Source organism: Salarias fasciatus, chromosome 2 (assembly GCF_902148845.1).
Source record: "Salarias fasciatus chromosome 2, fSalaFa1.1, whole genome shotgun sequence".
In the NCBI taxonomy this organism is placed as follows: Eukaryota; Metazoa; Chordata; class Actinopteri; order Blenniiformes; family Blenniidae; genus Salarias; species Salarias fasciatus.
In genome coordinates, this window is record NC_043746.1 from 3,376,207 (window position 1) to 3,387,855 (window position 11,649).

General features: G+C 49.9%; 1 protein-coding gene across 1 annotated transcript; it reads left to right on the plus strand.

Annotated features, from left to right (window-relative positions):
- Positions 1 to 239: 239 nt before the first annotated feature.
- Positions 240 to 8,823, plus strand: ptcd3 (pentatricopeptide repeat domain 3). The gene is given in 24 exon segments (XM_030102488.1): positions 240 to 328; positions 972 to 1,024; positions 1,222 to 1,261; positions 1,332 to 1,377; positions 1,459 to 1,501; positions 1,504 to 1,526; positions 2,330 to 2,434; positions 2,617 to 2,740; positions 2,900 to 3,003; positions 3,080 to 3,241; positions 3,312 to 3,372; positions 4,346 to 4,428; positions 4,527 to 4,671; positions 4,744 to 4,794; positions 4,890 to 4,979; positions 5,070 to 5,098; positions 5,223 to 5,329; positions 5,404 to 5,482; positions 5,577 to 5,667; positions 5,747 to 5,832; positions 7,657 to 7,793; positions 7,874 to 7,915; positions 8,021 to 8,179; positions 8,278 to 8,823. Coding segments are annotated over 24 exon segments (2,001 nt in total). The 3' UTR covers positions 8,330 to 8,823.
- Positions 8,824 to 11,649: the final 2,826 nt, after the last annotated feature.

Below are 11,649 nucleotides of genomic sequence, written 5' to 3' on the forward strand. Positions count from 1 at the left end.
CCGTAACACCACGCTCCTCAGAGAGGGGGCGCGGAGCGACAACAGATTAGCCTTTCACCACAAAGGCCTTTGATTTTACAGGTAATTTAACATAACGGATAAAAAATACGAATTTAAATAAATTAATCTTCTACAGATATATATTTCTAATAAAAAGAAGAATTTCTTCTGTCCACTGTTCACCCCCTTTCCTTCCGCTGATGGACTCTCCCATCCAGAATGCTTCACTTCATACCAACATGGCGGCGCCCTGCAGGCACGTAGGGCACTGCATCGGTAGAAACGGAAGGTTTCTGTTTTATAGCTTCGAACAGCGGCTCGGAAACAGGTGAAATGCGTTTAAATGATTTTTTAAAACACGGTTATACGGTGTAATTGTTAACACGGAGTTGTGGGTTTATTGTGAGAGTGACGCGGGCATCGAGGAGGTCACTGCTGCATCTCGCCCACGTCTGTCAAAGCTGGACCGGAGCGACACTTACCTCTTTATCACCTTCACTGTTCACTAATATACTTCACAACTCTCTGTGCTCACTCTTCACAAGAGTGAAGAGTTTTATATATATGTTTACATTCTATCGTGTCAAACGTTGCCAGTGAGGGACAGATGTAGATTCGTTTTTTCAGTAAAGCAGCCTTGCTGTTTTGTTTCCTGCAGGATTATCTGGTTTATCTGTTCTAATTAGTTTTGGGACTATGTATACATTATTCATCTATTTAATCTGTTCCAATCGTATATTTAATATATTTCCTATCACTATATTGTCAAGCAAACTTGTGAAACATGTCACGGTTCTTGTCTTGTTCTTTATATTATTTCTACTCGTTACTGTTTTTAAAGGTAATTAATTTTTGGTCACATTTCATTCTCCCATTTTATGTATCCTCTGATTATTAACCGGTGTGAACTGATCCCTGCTGTTAATGATCAGGTAATAATGAAGGTGTGTGTGTGTGTGTGTGTGTTTTAGGAGCTTCGGTTTGAGTTCAGCTCTGCAGCAACAGACTGCAGAAGCCCAGAAAGGTAAATCACACAAAAAGCTTGAATCATTACAAATAAAAAAAAACATTGTGTAAAAAACCAACTTCACTGTGAAATAAATACAAAGGTTCTGCTCTCTTCATATGACGTGCTCGAACATGGATGTTCTCCTCTCTCACTTCACAGCAATCGGTTGATTGTAAACATCCTGACTCAGTGGTTTGTGTGTTGTGTTTCAGAGCCTACAGAAGCTGTGGTCGTCCCTAAGAAGAAGACATGGTGTTGTATTCCTGCCGTCATTCGTCAGCTGTAACCGTGAATGGAAATAAAACTTGGTTTTGCTTTACAGGCGCAGCGAGGCGGTGCTGGAGGCGCTGGCCTCCACCGTCGGCAGGGTGAGGCTCCCGGTTACACTCGGTTTCTTCACTCTCAGGTATGTTTCTGGTGCTCGCTCACGGTTTCTCCCTCGCCTGCAGGACTCCACGGCGTATCCCTACCAGTTCCAGGACGACCCCTACCTCTCCCCAGGACCAGCGCTGAGTTTGTGCGTTCAGCAAACACATTCTGCCTCACAGCAACACAATATATTAGACGCCTGTCTTATTTCCCTTCTAACATAGTAGATTTATTATTAATTATTTATTACTTTGTCTTAAATTTGTCCCCGTTTTGTTTGATATATGGCAAAAATAAAGCCTACAGACCAGAGCCGGGTCCAATCCTGACATTTTAGACAGAGTTTTTTAATCATTTAAACTATTTCCAGCGTGTTCATTGGGTGGAAGCACGAGCATCAAACCACAGGGAGAACCTGCAGGTTAAACACTACAGAAATCCTTCTCCCTGAGCAAACACACGTTGATCAGCATTACACTGAATAGAAACACCGGCAGAGAGGACTTCTGATTGTTGCTGCCAAATAATGTTAATTTATTGTATTTTTTTCAAAACAATTCAAGGAGAAACCGGGAACAACACAGTGTTAAAATCCTCTTATTGTTCTTGAAAATTCAAATAACTCTGGTTTTGTGAAAACATTTTGAAAGAAAAGTACTTCTAAAACCTTTTCTAATCATTTTTTTAGGTGTGTTTTTTTTTAGTGATGCAGTAATTTTTAGAGTGAAGATTTTCAACTAGTTTATGGTTTCTGGACTGAAACAAGTCGATATGACTGTGTTAAGACAGGAAAAATATGGTTTAAAAAACAAGTTTTATGAAGTGGAAGAGAAGCAGTGAAAGAAGTCAGTGATTTTATGCTCAGAGGTGGATTTTTCAGTCTGATTTTAAAAGCAGTGGTGAAGTGTGGAGTCGTGGTTCTTGAACTTTGACCTTTCCGTCTCTCTGCAGAAGCTGTACTCTCTCTCTCAGGAGTCGGGAAGCGCCGCCGCCAAGTTCTTCGTCAACACCAACCCCAAGTTCTTCACCAAGGACTTTGCGGAGCCGCACATACCAGTAAGAGTTCGTTTAGTGACTCGATTAGAGTTCAGTAGGTCACGGAGCGTCTCTTCACACCGACTGGTGTAACCTCACATGAAAAGTGACGCAGTTCCACGTCTGAAGGACAGAAGTGGATGAATCAGTACCATCCAGGACCTTCCTAGCCGTGTGTGCGTGTGTGTGTGTGTGTGTTGCAGTGTCTGATGCCAGAGAGTGTGTCGCTGCGTCTGGAGGAAGTGAGCGAGGAGGCGCTGAAGGAGCGGATCAGCCTGAGGAAGGTGACAGCTGCTGTGGACATGTACGACCAGCTGCAGCAAGCCGGTGCGGACACACACACACACACACACACACACACTCACACACACACACACACACACACACACACACACACACACACACACACACACACACACACACACACACTCACTCTGCAGATTGAGCCAAAGCTTAACCATGCGATGGATGGTCCCCTCGCTGCAGGCACCGCGGTCTCCATGGAAACCGTCCACAGCCTGCTGGACCTGGTGTGTCTGTACTGCGATCGGGACCCGGTCCAGGAGGGAGAACCGCAGCAGGAGGACGCCGTGAGTCCCAGAGACGCGTCCCGCTCCGCTTCCGGAGCCCGGCCGGCGCTCAGCTTCCGTGCGTGTCGCTCCGCAGGAGGCCGGCGAGGAGCAGAGGAGGAGGACGGCGAGGGTCCGCCGGGCCGGCGACCTGCTCAAGCTCACCTGGAGGGAGAACAACAACGCGGAGAGGATCTTCAACCTGCTGCCGGAGAGAGACACCCGCTGCTACTCCGCCCTGATCAGAGGCATGGTGAAGGTAGGAGCAGCTCCCCCTGCAGGCGGCGCTCCGCTCTGCAGTGAAGGTCTGACCCTGTGACCGTCCACAGCACGGCGCGCACGCCAAGGCCTTCAGCACCTACACCGACCTGCTCAACAACAGGCTGACAGGTGAGCTCCCGCTGGGAACCGCCAGGCCCACGGCAGGAAGCACATCCATGTCTGAAGAGGATAAAACAGGATAAAAAGTAATGAATGTCTTTACTTAATTTACCAAAAATATTAGTTTTAATGTGACTGAAACTATATTAATCTTAATTTAAGCAAAATGAAAATATGTAATACACACTACAAAGTGAGGGCCACAGGCCTGAGTTTTCTTTAAATGTGTGTACAAGAGGGTTCATTTTATTCTGAGGCAGTCAAACAAGTGAAACGATCCAATTTCACTAAAATGAATGAATTATTCAGGATTCAGTTGAGTGACAGTGTCGTTGGATGTCACTATGTTGTTTCCTATAATGTTTCATTTGGCCGCATTTGGGTGGAAAGTATTTTAAGCTTTTTCGTTTCCTTGAAAAGTAATAAAAAGTAATAAGGATTATTTTAGGTTCTTTTTGGCTGAAAACAAAGTGGTTGTTATTCCCCAAACTGCCACCAGAGGGCGCCAGATAACAGATGACGGAGAAACCCTGAAAGTCCTTTTTCAAACATTTTTCTGCGTTTTTTTTAACACTGGGATCTTTAATTCGAATTGCTGTCTCACTTTAATCCTTTATGATGCAGTGATCATAATAAAATACTTTAAAAATGGTTTTAGTCTCAGAGTTTGATTAAAAGATGTGAATAAACGCCTCTGTTTTTTTGATCAAAATAATTGAGCTGATAAACATTAAACTGACTATAATGACAAGAAAACTTATTAATTTATAAGAAAAGAAAGAAACAGAGAAATTAATAAAGGTTAATCAAGCTTTTTCTGTCGTTTCTGAGCTCAGATGAGCATAAAATGGAACAAAATACTGAAATCATGACTTTTATAGAAGGAAATATGAGTCTTAACAAACCCTGAAGACACAGAAGCTGTTCCCAGTGAGAAAAGAGACTTGTCCTGTGGAACTGACCGTCCTCCGTCTGTCCTCAGCTGACGTCCACATCTTCAACGCTCTGATCCTGGCTGCTCCGGACGTCCAGGACAAATACACGGAGCGCTGGGAGCTGATCACGGTGAGACCGCTGGCCCAGCGGCGCCGTCTCCCCGCCGCCCTGCCTCTCCTCACGCCCCTCCTCCTCCTGTCCTCCGCCTCCTCCGCTTCCCGCTGCAGGACCTCCTGAACCAGATGAAGCAGCAGAAGCTCCGCCCCAACCTGGAGACCTTCAACAACACGCTGCGGGCGCTGCGGCGCTGCGGCATGCTGGCCAAGACGCAGGCGCTCAACGTCCTCAACGAGATGCGGGCCGTGCAGATCGGTAGCTACGGTCGCTCGCCGCTGCTTCTGACCGCCGCCGCTCACACACACTCACTGTCCCGTCTGTCTGCAGCTCCCAGCGCCGCCACCTACGAGCACATCCTCAGGATCTTCCACAGATCAGGTGCGTTTCGGCAGCAGGCTCTCCTGAACTCTGACGTGGGTGTAACCCCCCCTGCTGCTCGGTGACGGTTCCCCGCTGTCCTCTGTCCCCGGCAGCGCCGCTGAGCCAGAACAGGAGCAGCATGCTGCAGGAGGTGATGGCGGAGCTGGAGGGAAGCAGCTTCACCTGCAGGGACCCGCAGGACGGTGGGTACCGCCGCGCCGCCGCTCGTCACCTCGCCGCTCGCTTTCCTCTCCTCTCACTCTCCTCCTCTCTCCTCCTCTCTCCTCCTCCAGCCATGTTCTTCGTCACCGCCATGAAAATCGTAAGTCAGGTTTTTCCACCTTTGAAGGCGAGACGTCTCCCGAGCAGCTCGCTGGTCGCCTGCAGGTTGATGAAGCGTGGGGAGAATGTGTGACGACCGCTCAGGCCCGTCTCCTCTGCTCCAGTGTCTGGACTGTAAAGACCTGGACCTGGCGTACAAAGTGCACGGTCTGCTGGAGGTGGGGGAGAACTGGAGGCTGCTGGGAGATTCCTACCATCAGAGTATCTACTAGTGAGTCTGCCGCTGAGCGTCACGCCGCCTGCGGCCGCCGTGTCTGAGTCTAAACGCCTCTCCGCCCGCCGCAGCGCCCGCTTCTTCAGCCTGCTGTGCATGATGGAGCACCTGGACGCCGTGATGCGCTGGTACCGCAGGATCGTCCCCTCGGTCGGTGCTCCGCCCTGCCGGCAGCTTCACAGCCAGCAGAGCGCCCGCTGACCGGGCTGTGTGTGTGTGTGTGTGTGTGTGTGTGTGTGTGCAGCTGTTTTACCCGAGCCCTCAGTCCCTGAAGGACCTGCTGCAGGCCCTGGACACCGAGGGCCGCCTGGACCTGCTGCCCAGCATCTGGAAAGGTGGGCCCATGGTCACGCAGCCCGGCCCCCGGTTCGATCCCCTCGGGGCCTCACACTGTGCTCTCTCCCCGCCTGGCAGACATCAAGGCTCTGGGTCACGACAACAAGCCGGATCTGGTGGGGGAGCTGCTGAGCCTGATGGCCCGAGACCAGCACAGTCCAGAGGTCAGTCACACTCTCCAGGAGGGGCGTGGCCACGCACTCCAGGAGGGGCGTGGCCACGCACTCCAGGAGGGGCGTGGCCACGCACTCCAGGAGGGGCGTGGCCACACACTCCGCCCACCAGACGAGACCAGATCTCTTCTTTACTTTTCAGAAAACTAAAATGACCAAATATATATGACTGGAAAAACAGACCTGTTTTATTAAACAGTCACAAAACAATACAGGTGCATTTTGAGCACAGGTTTGATGAGACACCCTGAAATCCAAGGTGTGGGTGGGGTCCCCTGGAGACAGATGTCTCTTTGGAGGGACAGGCTATGAGGACTAAATGTTTAAAATAAAACAGTTGGAGTTCAGTGTTGAAAATGAACGGTCGAAAATCCCAGAAGAGACATGAAACAAGCTGCTCAGTGATTATAGGAAGAGTTTGAGCTAATAATGAAGGCTTTTCTGTTACTTGCTGATAAGGGTGTGCATAATTCTGTACATGACATTTTTGGTTCAAATGTAAATAAGATTTATATTGATTTAATAATTTAAGAGATTTTTTTTCCCCACAACAGTGCTTCTTCATCATCTTCATCATCATCCTATCAACTTTTAGAAAATACTCTTATCATTTCTGGTAAATAAAATTTAAAAAAGAAACGTTTTGCTTGAATAAAAGTAACTTTAAGCCTAAATGTTCCTGGAATATGAATAATTTGGGGCTTGGGTTAGTGTGTCTGAATCCACAGGACATTGTCAAGACGAGTCAAAACGATGTAGTTCATCTGCCAGGCCTTTAGGGGGCGCTGCGACTCTTTACCTCTGCCAGAAATAGAACGCAGAAGAACACACGCAGCTCCAAGACACGGAGGAGTGTGAACTCAAAACCGTATTTTGACCGCATTTTATCCGTTTTCCTGTCCGCTCGGACCCGAATTTACCTGAAAAACTTGTCCATTGTCCACATTTGACAAGCTGTCCGTCCCGTTAGCGGTGTGCCACAGTCTGAGGCTTCTGCCCTCTGCCAGACCGCCTCTCATCTGAACCAGAAATGTCCTTATGATTTAATCTCGCGAGATCTTGTGGCACGAGATCTCGTCACACCCCCCCCCTCCAGTCACCCGCTCCTCCTCCTCCTCCTCCTCCTCTTCCTCCTCTTCATCACTGCCAGGTGGATTCAGGTGACTCCTGAGGACTTTCTCAGACTCTCGCTCCTGACTTTAAAGCACTGCATCTCGACCTTGGACACTTATCTCACCCTAAATCTTTATTTTAGATATAAAAAGATAAACATTTGCATTTTTCAGCAGCATTGATACTTCTACTAACTACTACTAACAAATAAACCTAAATAAATTTAACAAATACAACCTGAAATTTAGGGTGCATATTTTGAACGGTTAACATTTGTAACACGCTAGATCTCAGCGAAATCACTATTTTAGACATATATTAGACAATAAATCCTTATCTTACGTAAAAAAAAAAGTCAGTATTTGTAACATAATTGCAAATTGAGTCCTTATTGTAAAGCACTAAACCAACTGTTTTACACCATTATCAGATGAGTCCAGGTTTTTAATTTTTACCTGGGTTCTTTGAATTATTATGAAAATAATTTTTTAAAAAATTATTTACTTTTTTTTTAATACAGAAATTACATACAAGTTTCTTATTTTTAAGCTCCTCACTGACAATTTCTGATGTCATATTGCATGTCAGGTTATTTATGTTTGAAACATTCTGAGATTGTCGTGTGTGTGTGTGCGCGTGTGCGCGTGTGTGTGTGTGTGTGTGTGTGTGTGCATGCATGTGCGTGCGTGTGTGCGCGTGCAGGTGCAGGCCTCCTTGGCAGACTGTGCTCTGGATGTGAAGGCGGTGATGGATGTGCGGTCCGGGGTGGAGTGGAGCGCCTCCTCGCTGTCGGACGTCACGCTGCTGCTGCTGCGGGCCGACCGCAGCCGTCAGGCCTGGTGAGACACACGCTCAGCCCCGCTGCCAGCTGACCTCTGACCTCTGACCTCACCCGCGGTGTGTGTGCTCCTCTCTGCAGGGAGACGCTGCAGCTCTTCAAGTCCAGGAACAGAGTCCCCTCGTGAGTCCCCGCCTCAGCTCCTGTCCCCGTGTGAGCGCAGGAGGTGACGCTGGTGTGTGTGTGTGTGTGTGTGTGTGTGTGTGTGTGTGTGCGCGCCTCCTGCAGGGAGGAGCTGCTCCACACCTTCCTGACGGTGTTGCAGAGGGACGGCGCCCCCCAGAGGGCGGTGGAGCTGGTGCAGCTGTCGGCCGCCTTCTGCCTGCCGTCCACGCCGCGCCTGGCGCAGAGAGCACTGGAGGAGCTGGAGCTGAGCGAGGAGCAGCGGTGAGGCCGCCGTCTGACACAAACCGTCCTGCTGCGAAGCCGCAGAGCGACCCGAGTCGTGTCAGTAAACCACTTCCTGTCGTCTCTCCGTCCTGCAGAGCCGTTTTGTCCGAGCTGGAGTCTGCAGAGCCTCAGACTCCTCAGGACTGACCGCCGTCCACTCCTCTGACCCCCGCCCACTCCTCTGACCCCCGCCCAGTCCCCCACCCGCCCACTCCCCCACCCGCCCACACCCAGCTGTAACCCTGTCCTGTCAATAAACCTGCACCTGAACCTGAACCCAGCCTCAAGCTGCCTGTTCTCCAGCAGAGGGCGCTGTTTGAGGGACTCAGTCAGGAAGAGAGAGAGAGAGAGAGAGAGAGACATCCTGAAGCTTCTATCAGAGTCTCACATGAGGAGGGAGGCAGGTTTCAGTGTGAGACATCCGTCCTCTTCCTCACGCTGCTGCAGGAGTGTGACGACGGCAGTGTGTCGCCCGTGCAGGTGTGTCCTCCACGGCGAGGGTTTCTCACACACACACACAGCGTGTCTGAACACAGAAAAGTGAGTGAAACACACACACCTGTTCAGACATCGACGAGGCCTTTTAACAGAACGCAGCACACTCCTGTTTTTACACACTGCACATTGAGAGGTGTGTGTGTGTGTAGTGAGTGTTTTACAGGTACATACAGGTGTGTCTTACAGGGATTTTTTTTTCTCGTGTTGACCAATCAGCAGCTGAGCTGGCAGCATGACCAAATAAGGACAAGTGGGCTAAAGTGGGTGAAGAGAGGCTGTGTATGGGTGTGGACACACACACACACATTCTGAATGTGACAATATGCTGCACTGATTATAATAAACTCCAGGAGCCTTTGGAGGACAGTATCTTCACCTTCTGCTCATCAGTTTGGTTCAAACTGGTTTCTGCTGAATCTGCTCTGAATGGCTTCAGTGTAAAGTTTCAGAGCAACAATCGGACGGCTCGGTTTTCCCCTCCAGGAGAAAAGGCGTGAGAGCACGTCCTGAAGAGAACAGAAGGAGGAGAAGAGGAGGCGGCCGCTCAGACATTCCTCCATCCTGCAGAGCGGAGGTCTCTGGTCCAACCTGTCCACAAACAGGACGTGATCAACTTCCTCCATGCTTCCCTCAGCTGGATTCAGTCTAACAGGTGGCAGAGAGAGCGGAAACACACAGGCTTCAGAATTCCAGACCTGCAGTCGTCCTGGCGTCATCCTGCCTCTGCTCTCTGTATGATTATTTCAGCAGCTTTAACGTCCCCGTCAAGCCACAGGGACTGACTGGAGTCCATCATTTCACTATTGGAGTGTTTCCCGTTAACCGGTCGCTGAAGAGCTTCACTGCTGGTTAAACTATAAGAAGAGAGGAAAGGCCGTAAAGGTTCAGCTGGCGGTCTTTACTCTGATACCTGCTGCTGGTCAGTGGTTTATAGGACGAAGATTTAAATGGTTTGATCGTTACACCACTCTTTATCTTTTCAGAAGACATTTATAATGATATATGTGTCCATCTCTTAATCAGTAAGCCATCCAACCATCCATCATCTATCAACCATCCATTCATCCATCCGTTTTCCACCGCTTATCCAGGACCGGGTCTCGGGGGCAGCAGTCTCAGCAGGGATGCCGAGACTTCCTGTCCCCAGACACTTCCTCCAGCTCTTCCGGGAGGATCCCAAGGCGTTCCCAGGCCAGCCGAGAGACATAGTCTCTCCAGCGTGTCCTGGGTCTTCCCCGGGGTCTCCTCCTTGTGGGACATGCCCGGAACTCCTCCCCAGAGAGGCGTCCAGGAGGCATCCTAACCAGATGCCCGAGCCACCTCAGCTGCTCCTCTGGATGTGGAGGAGTAGCGGCTCTACTCCGAGCTCCTCCCTGGTGACTGAGCTCCTCCCCCTGTCTCTAAGGGAGTCCAGCCCCCCTACGGAGGAAGCTCATTTCAGCCGCTTGTATCCGGGATCTTGTCCTTTTGGTCATGACCCAAAGTTCATGACCATAGGTGAGGGTGGGAACGTAGATTGACCGGTAAATCGAGAGCTTCACCTTTCAGCTCAGCTCCTTCTTCACCACAACGGACCGATACGACTGCAGCCGCTGCTTTGATCCGCCTGTCAATCTCACGCTCCATCCGTCCCCCACCGTGAACAAGACCCAAGATACTTAAAGGTGCATTAAGGAGTTTGCACGTTTTATGCGAAACAGCGCCCCCTGCAGGCCTTGGGCGTAATGCAGCTTAGGGAAAAACTCGTGCCTGTGGCTTGCGTGCACGGAAGAGGGGAACTCCTTCCTCGCTCCTTTAGTAGCGCTTGAGTAAGATTTAAGTTTCTTCTACCTGGTGGAGTCTGTGCTGGAGCTGTGGCAGTGCTAGAAGCCGGTCTTTTCTTACTTTCTGGAAGATCCTGCTCAGTTGTTGCTCACTAAGCATCTGGCAGAGTAATGGCGGACACAATGAAACTTAACTCCATCAGGGCAGCCGGAGCGTGCGTTATGTCATTCCTTTCAAATTCTTCCCAAAAAAACTCTGGTGCCGGACCGGCACTGCAACTTTCAAGTGACAATTTAGTGCTGTTAGAGGTACTTGTAATGAATATGTCAGGGCACATTGTACACATTATTAAAAATGTGTAACATATTTATGGTGGAAAATAAGTATTTTTAAAGCTGAAAAATTCGTTAATGCACCTTTAAACTCCTCCACTTGGGCCAGAGTCTCTCCACCGACCTGGAGAGGGCAGACCACCCTCCTCCGGTCGAGAACCATGGCCTCGGATTTGGAGGCGCTGATCCTCATCCCTGTCGCTTCACACTCGGCTGCGAACCGCCCCAGTGCATGCTGTAGGTCTGGGTTTGATGAAGCCAACAGGACAACATCATCTGCAAAAAGCGGAGATGAAATCCTGTGGTTCCCGAACCGGACCCCCTCCGACCCCTGGCTGCACCAAGAAATTCTGTCCATAAAGATTATAAACAGAACCGGTGACAAAGGGCAGCCCTGCTGGAATCCAACATGCACCGGGAACAGGTCCGACTTACTGCCAGCAATGTGGACCAGACTCCTACTCCGGTCATACAAAGACCGGACGACCCTTAACAAGGGGCCCAGGACTCTGTATTCCCGGAGCACCCCCCACAAGACACCATGACGGACGCGGTCGAACACCTTCTTCTCCTTTGGTCGGGTGAACTCCCACTAACCCTCGAGCACCCTATGGAGGGTATAGAGCTGGTCCACTGTTCAGCGACGAGGACGAAAACCGCATTGTTCCTCCTGAATCCGAGGTTTGACTATCGGTCGGATCCTCCTCTCCAGTACCCTGGAATAGACTTTCCCGGGGAGGCTGAGGAGTGTGATCCCCCTATAGTTGGAGCACACCCTCCGGTCCCCCTTTTCAAACAGGGGGACCACCACCCCGGTCTGCCAATCCAGAGGCACCGTCCCCGACCGCCACGCGATGTTGCAGAAACGTGTCA